This window comes from Lactuca saligna, chromosome 2 (genome assembly GCF_052625555.1).
Source record: "Lactuca saligna cultivar CGN05327 chromosome 2, ASM5262555v1, whole genome shotgun sequence".
NCBI lineage: Eukaryota > Viridiplantae > Streptophyta > Magnoliopsida > Asterales > Asteraceae > Lactuca > Lactuca saligna.
Genome location: NC_136418.1, coordinates 13,555,164 through 13,575,914, shown reverse-complemented (window position 1 = coordinate 13,575,914; position 20,751 = coordinate 13,555,164). Strand labels below are relative to the sequence as shown.

General features: G+C 34.0%; 1 protein-coding gene, 2 long non-coding RNA genes, 1 other non-coding gene and 3 pseudogenes across 7 annotated transcripts; 4 read left to right on the top strand and 3 right to left on the bottom strand.

The window, feature by feature from the left end:
* Positions 1-363: 363 nt before the first annotated feature.
* On the bottom strand, positions 364-3,947 carry LOC145028762 (uncharacterized). 3 transcript variants are annotated; one of them, XR_013676172.1, is made up of 6 exons: positions 3,507-3,947; positions 3,324-3,381; positions 2,706-3,244; positions 2,033-2,439; positions 1,237-1,299; positions 364-494 (listed from the first exon to the last, which is right to left on the bottom strand). It is a non-coding gene; the product is annotated as an uncharacterized LOC145028762 (long non-coding RNA). The 3 variants fall into 3 exon arrangements; XR_013676173.1 differs by having other exon boundaries at positions 3,327-3,381; XR_013676171.1 differs by having other exon boundaries at positions 2,706-3,381.
* Positions 3,948-5,644: 1,697 nt separating this feature from the next.
* LOC145028761 (uncharacterized) lies at positions 5,645-8,331 on the bottom strand. 2 transcript variants are annotated; one of them, XR_013676169.1, is made up of 5 exons: positions 7,977-8,331; positions 7,469-7,795; positions 6,838-6,940; positions 6,176-6,752; positions 5,645-6,102 (listed from the first exon to the last, which is right to left on the bottom strand). It is a non-coding gene; the product is annotated as an uncharacterized LOC145028761 (long non-coding RNA). The 2 variants fall into 2 exon arrangements; XR_013676170.1 differs by having other exon boundaries at positions 7,688-7,795.
* A 1,829-nt stretch (positions 8,332-10,160) lies between these two features.
* TRNAS-UGA (transfer RNA serine (anticodon UGA)) lies at positions 10,161-10,242 on the bottom strand. Its single transcript has one exon. It is a non-coding gene; the product is annotated as a tRNA-Ser (tRNA).
* A 101-nt stretch (positions 10,243-10,343) lies between these two features.
* LOC145030715 (putative diphthine methyl ester synthase) lies at positions 10,344-12,656 on the top strand. The gene is made up of 6 exons (XM_078979113.1): positions 10,344-10,552; positions 11,098-11,222; positions 11,323-11,552; positions 11,645-11,684; positions 12,147-12,238; positions 12,322-12,656. Exons 1-6 carry the CDS (start codon positions 10,403-10,405, stop codon positions 12,501-12,503), a joined length of 819 nt encoding a protein of 272 aa, XP_078835239.1. The 5' UTR covers positions 10,344-10,402; the 3' UTR covers positions 12,504-12,656.
* Positions 12,657-13,595: 939 nt separating this feature from the next.
* On the top strand, positions 13,596-14,896 carry LOC145030714 (flavonol 3-sulfotransferase pseudogene; annotated as a pseudogene).
* A 1,783-nt stretch (positions 14,897-16,679) lies between these two features.
* LOC145028760 (putative diphthine methyl ester synthase) lies at positions 16,680-17,458 on the top strand (annotated as a pseudogene).
* A 1,191-nt stretch (positions 17,459-18,649) lies between these two features.
* LOC145028759 (flavonol 3-sulfotransferase pseudogene) lies at positions 18,650-19,788 on the top strand (annotated as a pseudogene).
* The last annotated feature ends 963 nt before the right edge of the window (positions 19,789-20,751 follow it).

Genomic DNA, 20,751 nt, shown 5'->3' with positions numbered 1-20,751 from the left:
TTTTATTTAAATATATTTTTATTTATTGTAAATATATATAATTGAATTTTAAATTTCCATTTTTTTTTAGTATATGGGTAGATATTTTTATAAATAAATCCCTATTGTATATTTACATTAATACCCCTTTTAACTTTTTTTTATTATTGGTAAAAAGTAGATTGTTTATATTGATTAAAAGAGTAAAATACACAATTTCACCATAATACTTATTATTTTTACCCCTGCTTTGCATGGAGTGTAGCAGAAACTTACTCGACAGACACTGAGGGAGATGAAATCATCTTTAACTTGAATTTAAAATTAACCTATCTTGTAACGACCAAAATTTTCAAATAAATTTAAACTTTTCAAAAACAACCCAATTCATTAAGTTATTACAAAAAGGTTTTCAATACATTTATTATCAGAGTATTCCTAGGTCCACTTCATAAAACATAAACACGAGGAGCGGTACGATCACGCCTTTGCCTTGCCACAGTCTCCTGAAGAACCTGAAAAACATTAAACCACAACTGTAAGCCCGAAAGCTTAGTGAGATACCCCCAAAATACCAACCACATATACCATACACATAACATGCTATCTCATAACGAATCACAGAACAATCATGCATATCGGGTCTACTGTGGTACTGGTCCGCCTTGTCGGGCCTTCAGTCCACCTGGTCCACCCTCCGAGTCCATTCATGTCCCTCGAGTCTGCAGTGTGGTTGGTCCGCCCGCACCGGGCCTTCAACTCACCTGGTCCACTCTCTGAGTCTACAGTACGACTGGTCCGCCCGCATTGGGCATTCAGTCGGCTTGGTCCACTCTCCGAGCCTTGGCACGTCTGGTCCGCCCTCGTGGGGCCTACAGCCTATCTGGACCGCTCACTGGGCCTTCGGAACAACCGGTCTGCCCTGGGTATTTTGGCCTACAGCATGAAGCAGGACCCGCCTCAACCCAACTCCAGTCCAAACAACCATGTGCGCATAAACATACAATCACATAACAATTCATATTCAGGCAAACCGATCTAGCAGATCACATAACACCATATACTCTAACAAGATACCGACCTAACCGGGTCTCTACCAGGACACCGACCTTAACCAGGTCTCTAACGAATACCATCCTAACTACTTGGATGCAAACATATCAAAGCAATAACATAACAACAAATACCCGGATCTCAATCCGATAAAGGGCCGGCCTTGGTGCCTTATACCCTGTTGATATAGTGAGGATAACTCACCTCGCAACTGCTGACCGAAAGGATAAAATCACGCTGCTGCAGCCTCCGACCCGAACTCCAACACTGCCAATACCCAAAAGACTGAATCCAATAAATACCAATAATTACCAAATTACCCCTGGAAATCAACTGGTGAACCCTTGGTCAAAGTCAAAGTCAAAGTCTACCCCTGACTGACTCTACTCGCTGAGTCAACCCGATGACTCGCCGAGTCCAACAGCTCTGAGCCCACTCGCACATAACTCACCGAGTCACAGCACTTCCAAAAGAAACTTGGACCCTACGACCAGACTCGCCGAGTCCAAGAACAGACTCGCCGAGTCTACGATTATCTTCAACCTACTCGCCGAGTTGTTCTTCCAACTCGCCGAGTTCCAGGCCATCTTCATCCAACTCGTCGAGTTCCAGACTTTCTTCAAGCAACTCGTCGAGTCCACCCATGTGACTCGCCGAGTACCACCGGGTCTGAATCCATACAGAAGCTTTCCAAGCCATGCGGATGATCCAAACCATAGATCTACTTCTCCTAAGGCCATCCATCACGTAAAGTGGCAATCTTTACGTGAATCCATGAAGATCTAAGCATTTTTACTCTAGGGTTTGGGGTTTGGGACAAGATAGCTCCATCAACTACACAAGAACAGGGACTTTAATGCTTTTAAGACCTTCTTCACTCCAGATCTGAGGTAGCAACCTCAGATCTATCCTTCAAACTCAAGATGCCACAAATCTAAGCTTCCCACACAACCCCAAAATGATGAATCTAGAAGAACACAGCCCAAGAACAAGATATTACCTCAAAATGAAGCCCCCAACAGCAGGAAATCTGAATCTAAACAAAGTCCTTTGATCCAAGCCTCTTCTCCTTCAAGATTTCTTCAACAAACACTTTCCCAAGCTCCAAATGCACTCCAATCTTCCACAATCACGCTTTCTAGGGTTTCTGGACTTCAAGGGGGATCAAAGAGGATGGGGAGAGGGTATAATGTCCTTTAAATAGGGCTCATCCCCCGGATTTAGGGTATTCTCCACTCAGCACCTACTCGCCGAGTCCATCTTTGGACTCGCCGAGTAGGCCACTTGACACGCGACCAAAGTCGCGACCCTACTCGCCTAGTCCATCCATGGACTCGCCGAGTTGCCCTTCAGTTTTACACTTTTAGCCCTTCAACTCTACTCTTGATATTCCGGGACGTTACATATCTGATAGTAAAAGCGTACACATAATCATGTTATAACATAAATCTAAGATCATGAGTTAATAATTGTGTTGATCTAATTGACTGAACTTAGCATTAACGCCAAAAAGACAGAAACATCACATAAGCCAACTTTCCACATGAAAGGAAGTTTATAATGTTAAGTCAATACCAAATAAAAATTATAGCTTCATCTATAAAGAAAATTGAAAATTTACCACATATATCTTCTTTCAATAAAAAATAAACACAAAATTGAAGTCTTTATACCTTTCTTCAAGTCGGTAGTTATAACACTTCCACAAACATCATCGAGAATTTTTTGCTCTTCTTCCAACTTACAAATCGGCCCTAAGTTAAACCTCAAATTAGGGTTATATAAAAAAAAATCATTGTTAATACTTTAAAATCCAACCCCAAAAATTCCATCAAGGTTAATTAATAGAGAGCATTAAAAAATTATATACATTATATGTTTTTGTGCTCTTTTATAAAACTAAACGAATTCATTTTATGGTTTTGAGGTCTTCAATAAACTAAACGACTATATATGTGTTTGAAAGTTGGTCGAAGAAATAAATAAAAAAGAACACATAATTGAAGATTTCATGGGAATTTAAGTTTTTGAAACTCTTTTAGTTTAGGCATTCTATCAAATAGGTAATATGCATCCCAACTAAAGAAACTCCTCTGTTTTCCTGCCTTCATGGTGGTCCGTAATTGTATCCATATTCTGTTTTGCCACAACTTCCATTGTATGCTGAGCTCCAATCACAATGTACCTTCCTTAACATATGATAAATCCGCTACTTTAACATGTATAAAACAAAATCAATAAAAAAATTGGAAGATCATTTTAGTAGGATTAAGAGAAGAAGTGGTGCTCACAACATTGAAAGCCTTTAAGCCTGGTTCGCCTGGTTCAACATCTTCTTTGACCAGACATCTGTAAGCCAGAAAATTAGAAACCTAGTCAAACCACATACATGTAAAAAATTTTAACGACTGATAACTATCGTGGAAATCCTAAAATCAGAAGAAACCTAAATCAGAATTTGAAGAGTGATGTACCTAATCGAAGTCGAGAAAGGGATAGGCGGCGAGTCTCAAGCAACTCGGACTCCAAACAGGCGGTATTGGAGCCAACAACTAAACCGGTGATGGCGTGGGTCCAAACTATCTGTTATTCATCGAGGGTGGGTGGGTCGTTTGGTGGGAATAACTCTTCTTCGCTTCATATTCCTCGTCTTCCTCATCCCCTTCCACCGGGATAATCGGTGCAGGTGGTGTCGGTGGCGGTGGCACCGCAACTTCAGAAGATGATTAAAAGAACTTGTGGATTGAGGCGGTGGAGACGATCGACAGGAAGAATAGAGACAAACAGAATAAGGGAGAGGTGGTGGAAGTGAGGAAGTGAGCGATTAAAAAGAATAAAGAAGTATTTGAGGCGGTGGAATTTGTTGATGGTTAACCAGGTGAAGGAACCAGTTGACACCTGTACAGAAGATGTATCACTCCTGGAAGAAGCAAACACGTGTGATTAGAAGAACTTGTGGATTGAACCAGTTGACATAAAATAACCCCTAAAAGAAAAGAAACACAGTTGCAACCTCACCCATAACCCACTCATAACCAAGTAGAGGGGTACTCGTATAAAATACAAAGATGTGTCAGCAATGAGCAGATGAAGAAATACATAAAAAATAATTAAATAGAAAGGGAACAACGGACATCTGAGAATGAAGGAAAGGAAGACAACATTAACATAATATAAGGGCAAAATGTGACAAAAAGTAGAATATGATATTGTAGCTAACAATAGAGAATTTTAATATATATATATATATATATATATATATATATATATATATATATATATATATATATATAATAAATGTATAAAGTAAGGCCAACCATATTGGAAGTTGTAATAATAATAATAATAATAAATAAATGTATCAAATAAGATCATTCATATCAGAAGTTATATCAGAGTTTAATAGAATAATTTTGAATACAAAAAAATATAGACTTGAATGAACATCCAACTCTTTAATAGAATTCTAATGAAAGTTTATGAATTTTTTAAAAGTTTAAGTATTCTCCTTCTTACTTGACATTTTATATGCATTTTTCTATGGTTTAATTCATTGCAGATGACCTATGAACATACAAATTATATTGTTTAACATTTAAAAAATTATAATATTAACGATTTTCATGAAAGAATTAAAACACCTTTTGCACAACATATATATTTTTTTAAATGACAAATTTACTCTTACATCCACTTATATATCATATGAGATTTAAACCCTCGATATCAAGGAAGGAAACAACTTCGAAACTTTTAATAATACATTTTTATTGCACCATCTTCAAAAATCTTACAAGTTAGCTATTGCTATTTCCATCAAACATGTTTTCATTCCATTATGTGATGACTGTATCGTTCAAAAAGTTAAATGGAATCGATCAATGTGATGTCCATTTCTATCATTCGTGGTTTGATTTTCATTTACCAACTCCTATAACCAAATTTTGATTTCCACCGCACCTTTCCGAAATTTTGTTACATGGTGGGTTCTTGTGTTTTCATCATAATATATATTAAATGTGAATTGTGTGATTAATGACTTGAATATTTTTAGCATTTACTTGTTACATTTGCTTAGTCTCAAAATCAAAGAAAACATGGAAGATGGCATCTTTTCGCTTAGTGGTCGGGTACTTGGGTCTATCCGATTTATATGATTTGAATCTTTACATTTTTTCGTCCCATGTATATTATAGTAAAGTGGTAGTCTAGAACAAAAATCAATAGGGTCCATCTTCTACTCTAATAAATGAAGATTTTTTTTGCCACATGTCATCTTTTCATTTATTTGGATGCATGTCATTTTTTTAAAAATTTTAAAATTTCTATTTTCCACTTGTCATTTTATTGTATTTTTCATTTTATTAAATTAAAATTCCACATTTAATATGTAAGGTAATATATATGTAAGGTATTTATTAGAAAAAGTTTATATATGTAATGTATTCAATACATTAAAGCCTCATTAATTTTAATAATTCAAACAAATTCTCATTTTTCTTATAAATTCAAACTTTTCAAATTGTTAAAATTTTATATTTATTTATTTTTAAATAAATTCATATAATACATGAGTCTCACACCTAGTCATATATATAAAAGATAAATATAATAAAAAGAAATTCAACCTAGTCATATATATAAAAGATAATTATAACTAGGGAAGAATCCCCGCTCCGCGGGGTTGGACACGCCAAAGAGTCCATCACATTTACTTTGTAGATACATTTGAGAGAGCATTTTCCTAAAAAATTACATCAGTCTATTCTATTTGTTACTAATTGCAATTCCAACACTTTCTATAACTTATTCTAAATGTTTTAACAAACATTCGTCTATTCACACTCACAAATTTACAAACTGGAGATGCATCTCTTGGGCCAGTGTCAGTTGAATTAATAACCTGCACTCTTCGGCTCTCATTAAGGGCTGTAGATGAATAATCTTTAATACAAAACTTCGATGAAACCAATTTGGTATTTAACCTAAAAACTTGTGTTTGGGTATACAGATTGGATGAGAGGGCAGAGATCCGTAACTGTCGTCCAGATTAAACATTTGAGAGAAGATCTACAACCAAAAAATCAAAATTAAAATAGTAAATATCAAAACATAATGTGATTTTTTAGTTGTCAAACTTAACTATTTCTTGGTCAAAATCATTGATGCCAAGCCCCAAAGCCCTTTAAAAAACGCATGGGATTGCCTATTACCCTGAAAAAAAATCTAAACAAAATTAATGACTTTTAAGAACATTGAAAAAATTAATCAAGTTAAGTGAACGTATTAGAAAATATGGAACATAATCAAAGAACATGACATAAAGCGATCAAACTTAAAACCAAAAACATTTGTAGGGAGGAAGTCTGGTCCATATTAAGCCCATATACAAAAAAATCCATTTTGATGATGATGAACTGATTTCTAAAAATCATAATTAAAACTATATGCCTCCTGGATCTTCCATTGATCAATTTGTACTTCCATTTGGGACCTGAACAAAATCATCATTAAATTTGGAAATATTTGTAAAGACTATGAAGCAATGTAATCATCACCATCTTCATCTTCTGATAAGCCTCTTACAAATGATCAAACCCAGATTCAGACCTAATTTTTTCAATATTTGAAGCATATGCAGCTGCCACCACCAGCCACCATCCACCATCTTAACCCTCTTAACGTCGTCAATACGTCTCAACTCATGAAAACAAAAGAATCTTGATATTTAAAGAGTTAGAAAAAATTGGGATAATAAATGCTTAATAGAGTACAACTATATTTATTTAGCAAATGAGAACTAACCAAGAAGCAAAATTTGATGTAATAGATGGAAATTGATGATTTTGACTACTTATTACTTGTTTCCTCTTGAGCTTTGACATCCAAATGTTGAAATCTTGTTGGTCTAGAAAAGGAGTTCAAGTTTTAGACAACGAAGTTAGAAACATCTACTATAGCATGTAGAATTTTACATACAATGGTCAATAACAATAAATAGAAGTATAAAGTTATAATAATGAAAATACAGTAAACATATTGTTAATTCTTGCGTTTGTATGCATTTCTTTACACAAAGGGCATTTATCTCATTTCTAGTTCCATCAAATGTGTATACATAAGTTTACCACATCAAAGAACAACCAATAGTCGGCCCAAATTCCAATTTAGAATGTAGATATGATCATAAAATGCTAGGAGTCGACAGAAAGCAATTGGCATGTCCCACTTTCTTCCCAACTCAAATCTCATCCAAACAGAATCCATTGTGTTCATATTCCCATCACCAAATCATCATAGTCCACTTTGATTAACAATATAATCATTCAATTCAAAATCCAATTTGGATTTTCCCCATAATTGATCATAAAAAAAACCTCAACCAACTAATCCCCTACATCTCTATCATATGCAACGGCTATGGGGAATAGTTTACCAGGTGTCGGAGGAGGGAAGAAGAAGGCCAAAGTGATGAAGATCGACGACGAAATCTTCAAATTATGAACCCCCATTAATTTTTTTTAAGTGATTTAGGATTACTTCGGTCATGTTGTATTGGAATCGAATGCTGTTAAGAGATATGGGATCAGAGCTACTCCTGTTGATCTAGAAGAAAATCTTGAACCTGGGAAGATTTATTTCTTGGTCGAGTTACCTAAACTGCCGAAGACGGCGGAGAAGACGTTGACGATTAGAAGGGTGCGGTATGAGTAAGCAATATATCGTGTAGTCCCAAAAAGAGATAAAATCACGAACATCAAATCTACAAAGTAAGAAATTGGTGAGTCGATTGAATATCAAAACCCAGAAATCGTGCTTTAGATTCTTAAAATCGAACCCAAATAGAAATAGAGAGAGTCAATCAAAACCCTAATCGTTGAAAAATCTGAAAACCTGAGATAGAGTTGTCGGCATCTAAGTTGTGGACCATTTGAATACAATACCTTTGTTACCGTCGGCGTAAGCAGCTGCGTCCTACAATCTTCATCTTCATGGGAGACCAATGACTGAGCGGATGCCCGTTGTAGCAGACCACGCCGTTGATGAATTTTTTGAGTAATGATGAGAATTTTTTGAGTAAACGTGCGAGTTGGAGGAAGTCATCGAGGTTGGAGAACGCGGCTGTCACCACCGCCGTCGAAGGGAGGCAGGCAGAAGTTGCATATAGGAGATGGAGTGAGAGGGAGGAGGAGGCGACCGTTGGAGAGAAAGAGGATTAATAAAGATCAGTTAGAAGGCAATACCATTCTAACCTAGGAAGAAATTGAAAACGGTGGAAGGAAATTATGTGATTGGGCATGGGAGGCGGTGAGGAAATGAACTGTCAATGAAACGTGGAAAAATAAGAAACCACATACATACACGTAGCAACACGTTGCAGATATCGACTTATGATATCTCAATGAAGTATTATATAAAATTAAATTAGAAACTACACAAAATATAAGAAATAAAAAAAAATTCCAATCAATCACAACCAAGTTCAAGTGGCACTTTAGAATTAGTATCTATATATGATTGAACATGCACAAATAAACAAATGACTAATTTTGCCAACCCTTAGCCACTTTACTGTAGCTAAGGGTGGAGAATTTTAATATATATAGTATAATAAAAAGAATATTAATTTTAGATTTTGGTTGTGATTTTTTGGCAATGTCAAAAAGGATTAAATGGGGCGATTATACAATTTAATAAATAATTTTTTTCTCTAAAATGATAATTTTTTTATTTATGTATATATTTTATCATTGATTTTTTTCATATCTATCTGTTTAATTTTTTTTAATATATTAGATCCTTAGAACTGGTTATTTTATATTCTTAGTTTGTATACATTTAATCATTAATATTTTTTATTGCAAAAATAAGTTATTTTGTTTTTGAACATATTGAATCGTTATGACATATTTTTTTAAGGTTTTGTTCATGATATTCTACATGGGACACTAAATAATGAGTGTATTCAGGGCTACTTGTGTTTTTGGCCATCGCAACCTCGACTGATTGGTTGTTGCGGTCATGTGGTTTGGCTTATGTCTATTACAACTTTCGTGTAAATTACTTTGTTAAAATGTAATATATTTTTACTTACGATATTTATATTAATGTGCTCTATATGAATGTATGTATGAACGTTTTCTATAAAACCATAACTAAAAATATATTACTCTTTAAACGTTTTTTACTTATGATTTAAAATAAAATGTTCATACATGCATACTAATATAAAATATGTAAGAAAAAAAAAGTTACATACAAGGAAACTAACGTTAAAAAGATCTATCATAGAAAGTGCAAATACTTTTAAGAAAAATATTCATGTTAGATTTGAAGCACTTCAACAAAATGATTCGCATAACATAGTGATAATGCAATTAAATAATAAGAACACAATTAATTTACGTGATTCACACGATTAGACTGACCAACTACATCGACAAAAGAAGAGAGAGAGAGAGAGAGAGAGAGAGAGAGAGAGAGAGAGAGAGAGAGAGATTTTGTGGAATACATTACATCTATAAGTTACATGAATTCAATGTATATGTATACTAGTTGGTTGACTTAAAATTCATCAATAAGACCATACGGCCCATGCCCAAAAACAATGATAAACATGACGTATTTTGAGGTCAAATTTCATAAAGGAACTCACTAATGCTTTGTTTGCCAAATGACTATAAGTTCAAATGGTGAATCAGGCTCCACAAGTTGTGCAATTGCACACCATTCTTCACATACAGGTCCACCCTCACTATATTGGATTTGAAGTTCTGTTTATTTCATCTGCAATTGGATTTCAGATTTATGGGTAGTAGAAAAAACGGGTAACCAAATGTTTCAACCAAGAAGTTAGGATGATTTTAGTTGTTATTATTATTTTTTTACTGAGTTTGTCTATTGCAAGTGACCAAAAAAATCTAATTTAGGCCCATGTTTTTTATGCCATAACAACGTAGAATTATGAGATGGGAACATAAAAGGAAATCGCAAATGTCCAAATAAATATTTGAAGATGATGAAAACGATGTCAAAAAAGAACATACCTTGTGATTGTAACTAGTTTGAAGCTTTGAAATGTATGAAGTAGTAACATAGTCAACGAAAAGAAGAAAGAAAATATTTTTCGTCGACAGCAGGGTTCGAACCTGCGCGGGCGAAGCCCAACAGATTTCAAGTCTGTCTCCTTAACCACTCGGACATATCGACTTTCTGTCAAAAACTTACACAAATATATAGATAACCAAAAATAACATATCTACTTCTGCACGGGTTAGGGTTTTTCGAGGGTTAGGGTTTAACATTGGATCAAATCACATTACAAGTTTACAACAGAGAAGAACAGATTCAGCAGAGGGAGGGATTGAAGATGTTGTATATAATCGGATTGGGACTGGGCGACGAAAAAGACATCACATTAAGAGGATTAGAAGCTGTGAAGAAATGCCAAAAGCTCTATATTGAATCCTACACATCTCTCCTTTCCTTTGGTATCTCCAAAGATGGCATCTCCACCCTGGTAATTTCACTTCTCTATTCGTATCTTTCCTTTGTTTGTAACTTAGATACTTCTATTGCACTACTTGCTACCGAATAATCGGTTCTTATTAGTATTTGAAGTTAATTAAGTAAACGTTTTACCTTCGAAAGTTGTAAGAAAACTCCTTTGGGACGAATTGAGTAAATCAGATTTAGGGTTTCCTGTATTTGAGTTTTGAAAGCCGTCATTGCGATTTTAAGAATCCGAATGATAATGTTTTGATTGAAGTTATGATACGTAAGTATCTTTAGAGAGATTCGGATTTGGTGTGGGAGATTCTTCGCAGTTTCAGAAAGAAAACGAGTACAAGAACATGTTCTTACACATTTTACCCAAATAGAGCTTAAAGATCATGGTTTAGGTTGATTGTTACTAAAGCATCGATTCTTCAAGCTCTTGATGACTTGGATTTGTGACACTTGAATCACTAAGCTTTTCTTTCATTCATTGTATAAAATGTTTACAACTCATATATCCTTTGTAATTTTCTTGCTTTTGAGTTTGATCTTTTTCGTTTTTAACAGGAAAAGCTGTATGGAAAGCCACTTACAGTTGCAGATAGGGAAATGGTAGAGGAAAAGGCTGATGATATGTTGTTAGAGGCTCGTGAATTTGATGTTGCTTTCCTTGTTGTTGGAGACCCTTTTGGGTAATGATACTTTTCCTCACTTATATTTGAATCATAAATAATTTTTTCAAAAAAAAAATACCCTTTCAATTGTTGACTATGTACATTTTATAAAAAATAGGGCGACAACACATAGTGATCTGGTTGTAAGGGCAAAGAAATTGGAGGTGGAAGTGAAGGTGATATATAATGCATCAGTAATGAATGCAGTTGGAGTATGTGGCTTACAACTTTATCGTTATGGAGAAACTGTTTCTTTACCTTTCTTTACAGAAACATGGAGACCTGATAGTTTTTATGAGAAAATTCAAAGAAATCGAGGACTAGGGTTACATACTCTGTGTTTATTAGGTAACAATATTGTGAGAAATTGTTGCATAAATGAGTATTTAACTATTTATCCTTTAGTTACTAATAAAGTAATAATTCTATTGGCATTGCAGATATACGAGTTAAAGAACCTTCATTGGAATCACTATGCAGGTTAGAAAGTGTAGTTTTCATTTTATTAATATTTTTGAGTAAATTACATGAATGGTCCCTATGGTTTGGGGTAATTTGCACGTTTGGTCCCTAACTTGTTTTTTATTTTTAACTTGGAAGGTCCCTATAGTTTGTTTTTATTGCACGCTTGGTCTCTACCTTACCTTAAAAGACTATTTTGCCCTTGATTTTTTAAATTATTTAAATAAGGTGGGTAAGGTAAGGTAAGGTGAGGTAAGGTGGAAGTGGGGTTGGGGTGTGTTTATTTAAATAAATTAAAAAATCAAGGGCAAAATAGTCTTTTTAGGTAAGACAGGGACAAGCGTGCAACAAAAACAAACAGTAGAGACCTTTTGAGTTAAAAAAATAAGTTAGGGACCAAACGTGCAAATTACTCCAAACCATAGGGACCATTCGTGTAATTTACTCAAATATTTTTCAACATTTTTTATTATGTTATAGAGGAAAAAAGCAATACGAGCCTCCTAGTTTCATGACAATTGGAGTTGCTATTGATCAACTCTTAGAGGTTGAACAACTACGTGGAGAATTAGGTAATTTCCTTGATTTGTTTATTTTTTATTTTTTGTTTAATATAGAAAAAAAGATTTTTATTTTTTGTTGTTGATTTGGGAAGCTTACAATGAAGACACATTGTGTGTGGGATTTGCAAGGCTAGGAAGTGAGAACCAAAAGGTGGTGGCCGGGTCAATGAAGCAATTAAGGACAGTTGACTTTGGTCAACCTCTTCATTGCCTCACAATAGTAGGTAAAACTCATCCTGTGGAAGAAGAAATGCTTGATTTCTATAGAAGTTGAAACCATGTATGTACAACTACAACAAACAACAAACTTCATTTTTGCAGAAAATGTACCAAATATTATTACTTTTTTATTTTGGTTTCTTGAAATTTTAGTTTAAACATGTTTGATATCTTGTGGGGAAATAGAATATTACTAAGTTTTTGAAGATGTACCAAATGTTATTACCTTTTGTGTCTCATGAAATATCATTTTACACATGTTTGATCTTATGATTTAAAATAGAATAATAATATAAGTATTTGTAGAATATGTACCAAATGTTATAAACATGTTTGATATCATGCAACATAATGTAAGTGTTTGATATTACCAATCATAACAACTGAATGTGTATAAAAAGAAGGGTTAAATGTGTATAGACTGAAAATTATATTAACTTATTAAGTTATTTGTTCTACTTAATGTGTGAAAAAATGACAAGTTAAATAGTTAAATATAGACAAAAAATAATTCATGATCTTATTCGTTAGAGCTTAAAACAAAATTAAGAGAAAGACATGTATAGGGATATGTTTTGAAATTTATATAAGAGTAAATTACACGAATGATCCCTATGGTTGGGGGCGATTTGCACTTTTGGTGAATAACTTATTTTTATAACTCGAAAGATACAGATTATTTTTGTTGCGTATTTGGTCTTTGTTTTACCTAAAAAGATTATTTTGCCATTGATTTTTTAATTTATATAAATAAGATGGGTAAGATAAAGTAATAAAAGATGAGATGAAAGTGGAGTTGAGGGTATGTTTGTTTAAATAAATTAAAAAAATCAAGGGTAAAATAATCTTTTTAGGTAAGACAAAGACCAAACGCGCAACAAAAATAAACAGTAGGGGACCTTCCGAGTTAAAAAAATAAGTTAGGACCAAACGTTCAAATTACCCCAAATCATAGGGACCATTCGTGTAATTTAGTCTTTATATAATTTGAGAAGGCCTAATAAGTACAAATAATAGATAGATTCAATATATGGCACACGTTTCAATCGGACGTTGGGACACTAATCGAGAACAAATGAAGTGTCAATAGTATATGTCAATTATTATCCATTCGTTTGTGTTAATATATAGCCATATAGGTCACACGTACGTTACAACAAATTAGTACACCCTATTCAATGTTTCTTCATCATGTCTCATCAATCTCTAATTCCACAAACGCCATTAGAATCCAACGAACATGAAGATCACTACAACAAGATCTGCAAGGATTACGACCACTTAATGGAAACAATACCCAAAAGTAATGGATGGAGGGTGGAACACCTCTACAACTACAATGGTTTCTGGATAAACCCTATATACATCAAAGCCAATTTGCTTCTTCATGCTTACTTTAAACCACAACCCACTGATATCTTTTTAGCTTCCTTCATGAAGTCAGGAACCACGTGGCTCAAAGCACTCATCTTCTCCACCCTTACTCGCCACTTCTACAGCTTCTCCGACCACTATTTACACCACCATGGCCCACAAAGCACTTTTCCTTTTCTCGATAGTGAATGCGAAAGCTACCCCATAACCGACTTCACTCATATGTGTTCTCCACGACTCTTCGCAACCCACTTCCCTTGGATCCTCCTACCGGAATCCATGGCTTCATGCAAGTTCGTTTATCTCTGTAGAGAGCCGAAAGATGTTTTGGTTTCGAAATGGGTTTTCATGAGCAAACTTAGAGAGAAAGATTTGCCTCCATTTTCTTTGGATGAAGCGTTTGATCTTTTCTGTAAAGGGGTTTCAGACTACGGACCGTTTTGGGAGCATGTTCTGTCGTACTGGAGAGCGAGTTTGGAGTCATCGGAGAAGATTCTGTTCTTGAAGTATGAGGAAGTGAAGCGGCAGCCGGAGGTGGTGGTGAGGAGGTTGGCGACGTTCATGGGTGTGCCATTCACGGCGGAGGAAGTTGAGAAAGGGGTGGTGGAGAGCATTGTGAAGTTGTGTAGCTTCGAAAATTTGAGTAATTTGGAGGTGAATAAGAAGGGTGTTGAAAAGTTCGGTAAGGTGGAGGTGGAGAATTGTGAATTTTTCAGGAAAGGTGTGATTGGAGATTGGAGAAACTACCTTTCCGATGAGATGAAACAACGCATTGATGGAATTATCCATGAGAAGTTGAAAGGTTCTGGCTTGATCTTTGGTGCCTAATCTGGATTCTGTAGTGGTTTGTGAAAGCTCTTTCGGTGTATCATGTTGTGTAAATAGGCTAGTTCTAAAATATCAAATATGTCGTATAAAGGAGGGTTTTTTTTTTTTTTTTTTTTTTTTTTTTTTTTTTTTTTTTAAATAATATTGTAGAAATAGCTTAGTTTTAAAATATATTGTAGAAATAGGTGGGAGTTGTGAAAGGCCCATTATTTTCTATATTTTATTGTGCCAATAAAGATATATTTAAACCCCTACATGTTACATATATCACCTTTTAATTAAAAAAAATTTGTTTAAACCTTTTGTGATTAATTCGTTTTTTTTTTACATTTATTATATATCACACATAGATAATTTATTACAAAATATATGATTATAATTTATGTATTATTCTTAAGTAGTTGTACCATTGAATAGATAATATAAATATCTTCAAATAAATACCGATATTGAATATATTATGTCCCGAAATTACAATATAAATTAAAAATGATATTACAATACACATTATATACTAAATTAAAATATACATTAAACACTAAATCGTAATATTCATAATGATTTTTATTATTGTTTATTCGTAAATATGAGAAAATCATTAGTCTACAATGCCTAAAATGTATAGTATGAATTTTCATTATTTGTGAAAACTCAGTATAGTTATGTCATTATTCTTTACTCAACTGTAAAAGAAAAAGTGTTATGTAGACCACAATGCCACTGTTGATGAAAACTCAATATAAGTAATTGAGTGAATTGTTAAATCAATTTATTTTTTGGTATTATAAATGTCACTATTGAACCAAGGTCGAAGGTGGTCACTTAATTGCCACATAGTGGTACTCTTTGTCAGCAACATCCTACTTTGGCCACCACGTCGTGGTGCCCATACATTGTACCGCATGGAAAAAGTACATTGCGCTTCTTCTATATGACGAACTCCCGCCATGTCGTGGCAATCTATCCACCGCACTACAGTAGCTGCTTCATAGTAGCTCATTGGTTGATTCCATTTCAATTTTGGGACATTTTTTCCCCAACTTCTAGCGGGCATAACTTCTTCGTTTCTTACCCGTTTTCGATGTTCTTTATATACAAGCTGTAACATCCATGAAATCATGAAAAATTTAAACTTTTAAAACTAACCCAAAATCATAAATTGTTACGACACAAATTTCAAAACATGCTCCATATCAGAGTTTCCCAAAATCATAAGTCAAACACGAGGATGTGTACGGTTACACCTTCACCTTCCCGTGATCGTCTGAAGTACCTGAAACATAACCTAAAACTGTAAGCCCAAAACTTAGTGAGTTTCCCTAAAGTACCAACACATAATACACATAACAACAAACAATATGCATATAAAGCCTTCAGCCTGACTAGACCGCCTCGCAGGCCTACAGACTACCTGGACTGCTCACAGAACCTTCAGTATAACTGGACCGCCTCACTGGGTCATCAACCTATCTGGACCGTTCCCCGGGCCTTCGCCCTAACTGGTCCACCTCACGGGCCTTCAGTTTATCCGGACCGCTCTGGGTCTCTTGGCCTTCGGTCTCCATTGGTCCGCCTCAACCCAACCATACATAACATGTTGACATATACATAACAGATAAAAATATATAACAGTCAACAAACAAACAGAAAGATCTTACATATCATTAAGCATAAAATCATCCTATATACCAGGATACCGATCTAACATATCACTACAACGCAATAACATACTATCACATAACATAATTTCTAATCTAATTGGTCTGCCTTGGTGTCTTCGACCCACAAGTATACTGAGGAAAACTCACCTTGCAAATCCGTACAGGTGGCAGAAAAGAATATCGCTCCACTAGTCAATTTCACAGATCACCTGAACACAGGGAGAGACCCAAACCTAAGGATTCATAACAAAATACCCAAAATGCCCCCAAGGTCAAAAGTCAACGATCAACAAAAAGTCAACCCAACTAAGTACGCCTAACATACTCAGCTCCTACGCCCTGGGCACTAAACCCTTTGACCAACACATAGTGACCTGGTTGTAAGGGAAAAGAAATTGGAGGTGGAAGTGAAGTTGATATATAATGCATCAATAATGAATGCAGTTGGAGTATGTGGCTTGCAACTTTATCATGATGGAGAAATTGTTTCATTACCTTTCTCTATAGAGACATGGAGACCTGATAGTTTTTATGGGAAAATTCAATGAAATCTAGGACTAGGGCTACATACTCTATGCTTGTTAGGTAACAATATTGTGAGAAATTGTTGCATAAATGAGTATTTATCCCTTAGGTACTAATAATTCCATTGGCATTGCATATATACAAGTTAAAGAACCTTCATTGGAATCACTATGCATGTTAGAATGTGTAGTTTTGATTTTATTTTTTGATACACTGAAAAATATTTTCAACTTTTTAAATATTTTTTATTATGTTTCAGAGGAAAAAAACAATACGAGCCTCCTAGTTTCATGACAATTGGAGTTGCTATTGATCAACTCTTAGAGGTTGAACAACTACCTGGAGAATCAGGTAATTTCCTTGATTTGTTTATTTTGTATTTTTGCTTAATATATAAAAATGAGTATTTTTTAAATTTTTTTATTTTTTTATCTGGGCAGCTTACAATGAAGAAACACTGTGTGTAGGATTTGCAAGGTTAGGAAATGAGAAACAAAAGGTGGTGGCTGGGTCAATGAAGCAATTAAGAGTAGTTGGCTTTGGTCAACCTCTTCATTGCCTCACAATAGTAGGTAAAAATCATCCTGTGAAAGAAGAAATGCCCGATTTCTATAGAAGTTGAAACCATTTATGTACAATGTAACTTCATTTTTGTTGATAATGTATCGAATTTTATTACTTTTTTTTCTTGGAATGTCAGTTTAAACATGTTTGATATCATGCGGTAAAATAGAATATTACTAAGTTTTTGAAGAAAATGTACCAAATATTATTAGCTTTTGTGTTTCATGAAATATCGTTTTACACATGTTTGATATTATGATTTAAAGGAGAATAATAATATAAGTATGTGTAGAAAATGTACCAAATATTATAAACATGTTTCATATCATGCAACTTAATATAAGTGTTTGATATTACCGATCATAAGTATTGAATGTGCACAAAAATAAAGACTACGCAAAAATAAAGATTAAATGTGTACAAATTGAAAATTATATTAAAGTCATTTATTCTGTTTAACCTGAAGTAGCCAATGTTTACTGTATATGTACAAAAAGTAAGTTAAATAATCAAATATAGACATAAAATAATTTTATTCGTTTGCTTAAAACAAAATTAAGAAAAAGACATGTATAGGGATATGTTTTGAAATTTATATAATTCGAGAGGCCGAATAAGTACAAACAGTAGACATATAATCAATATATGGTATAGGCTTCACTCAGATATTGGGACACTAAGAACATCTCTAATGGTTAAGTCATATTAAGACTTAAAATTATTGTCACATCATCATTGTAATAAATTAACCTATAATTAAATAACCACTCCAACGGTTAACCTCATCAATATATATATATATATATATATATATATATATATATATATATATATATATATTATTAATAAAATTTTAACTAATTTATCCATATTTATTTATCTAAAATGCTCTATAAAACCATCTTATTTAATTATACTTTTTTAAACACATGTATTTTGATTTTATTAAAAATATTATAATACATTGTTTCAAAATAAATACATTACAACACATTGTTTGGAAAAATAAATACGAAAAAACCATTACTGAATAGTGATAAAAACATTGAAAAAAATTATATAATCATTATAATTTTATATTTCATAAAAGAAATGTCATTAGATATTGAATATAAAAATAAAGGTCAATAATAGTAAGTTATACAAAAATTACCATTGGAGATGCTCTAATTCAGTGTCAAAAGAGTATATATCAATTATTATCCATTCATTTGTGTTAATATATAGCCACATAGGTCACACCTACGTTACAACAAATTAGTACACTTTGTTTTATGTTACTTCATCATGTCCACTTCTGATCAATCTCTATTTCCACAAACACTAGTAGAATCCAAAGAACATGAAGATCGCTACAACAAGATCTGCGAGGATTACAATAACTTAATGGAAACAATGCCCAAAGGTAATGGATGGAGGGTGAAACACCTCTACAACTACAATGGTTTCTGGATAAGCCCCAAATACATCAAAGCCAACTTGCTTCTTCACGCTTACTTCAAACCTCAACCCACTGACATCTTTTTGGCATCTTTCATGAAATCAGGAACCACATGGCTTAAAGCTCTCATCTTCTCCACCCTTACCCGCCACCTCTACAGCTTCTCCGACCACTACTTACACCACCATGGCCCACAAAGCACTTTTCCTTTTCTCGAAAGTGAATGCGAAAACTTCCCTATAACTGACTTCACACATATGTCTTCTCCCCGACTTTTTGCAACTCACTTCCCCCGCACCCTCTTACCGGAATCCATGGCTTCATGCAAGTTCGTTTACATCTGTCGAGAGCCGAAAGATGTTTTGGTTTCGAAATGGTTTTTCATGAGCAAACTTAGAGAGAAAGATCTACCTCCGTTTTCTTTGGATGAAGCGTTTGATCTTTTCTGTGAAGGGGTTTCGAACTATGGGCCGTTTTGGGAGCATGTTCTGTCGTACTGGAGAGCGAGTTTGGAGTCACCGGAGAAGATTCTATTTTTGAAGTATGAGGAAGTGAAGAGGCAGCCGGAGGTGGTGGTGAGGAGGTTGGCGGCGTTCATGGGTATGCCATTCACGGCGGAGGAAGTTGAGAAAGGTGTGGTGGAGAACATTGTGAAGCTGTGTAGCTTTGAAAATTTGAGTAATCTGGAGGTGAATAAGAAAGGTGTTGAAAAGTTTGGTAAGGTGGAGGTGGAGAATCGTGAATTTTTTAGGAAAGGTGTGATTGGAGATTGGAGTAACTATCTTTCTGATGAGATGAAACAACGCATTGATGGAATTATCGATGAGAAATTTAAAGGTTCTGGATTGATCTTTGGCCCGTGATTCAATAGTGGTTTATGAAAACACCTTTTCGGTGTATCATTGTAAGTGTCAATAGGCTAGTTGTAAAATATGTTTCCTACACGATTGAGTTTTTTTTTTTTTTTTTTTTTTTTTTTTTTTTTTTTTTGGTGTGTGTGTGTGTGTAAGACTATCAAATAAAGGAGAAGGCTCTATTAGTATGAACTATACACCACGTTGTGTATGGTATATTTGTTCAATTAAGAAGAAAAATCATCACATGTGGAAGATTACTCGTTGGGTGGATGTACACAGTTGTTTTGGATCATGTATTGGCAATAATAACAAAAATCTATACTCCACAACTATTGGCTCATACAACCTCCATTCAATTGCAAGGATGTTGTTTATCTAGTGAAAACTATACAATCACATATTAAAAATAGTTTAAATGTTGATGCTTTTTATGATAAGCATGACATGATATGCGAAACCGGGCGGAAGCCATATATATTATATATGGAACTTGGGAGAGTAACTTTGATGAGTTTCCCAAGTACATTGCAGCTTTGTCGCCTTTAAATCGTGATACAGTTGTGAATTTATTGTCTAAATAGCTCATCACATGCAACGACATTCAAATATGTTTTTTAGGCTTTTGGACATGCTATTAATGTGCTTTATCTATGACGACCTACTATTTTAATCGATGGATTCCATTTTAAGGGTTTTCTTAGAGGAAAAATGATTGTTTGAAATATATTGTAGAATTAATGGGTGAGAGTTGTGAGGGGCCCATTATTTTCATTTTTTTCTATATTTTATTCTGGCAATAAATATGTATTTGAACCCCTACATGTTATATATTTCACCTTTTAATTATTTTTTTAAATCTTTCATGATTTATTCATCTTTTTACATTTATTATATATATATATATATATATATATATATATATATATATATATATATATATATATATATATATAATTTATTACAAAATATATGATTATAATTTATGTATTATTCTTAAGTAAGTATACCATCGAATAGATAATACCAATATCTTCAAATAGATACCGATATTGA

What these genes read in the sequence shown, in the direction of transcription:
- LOC145030715 (XM_078979113.1), top strand. Translation starts at nt 10,403, where the DNA reads ATGTTGTATATAATCGGATTGGGACTGGGCGACGAAAAAGACATCACA. An exon ending in GTTGTTGGAGACCCTTTTGG is followed by an intron (nt 11,223 to 11,322) that starts GTAATGATACTT and finishes TATAAAAAATAG; the next exon opens with GGCGACAACACATAGTGATC. An exon ending in ACAACTACGTGGAGAATTAG is followed by an intron (nt 12,239 to 12,321) that starts GTAATTTCCTTG and finishes TGATTTGGGAAG; the next exon opens with CTTACAATGAAGACACATTG.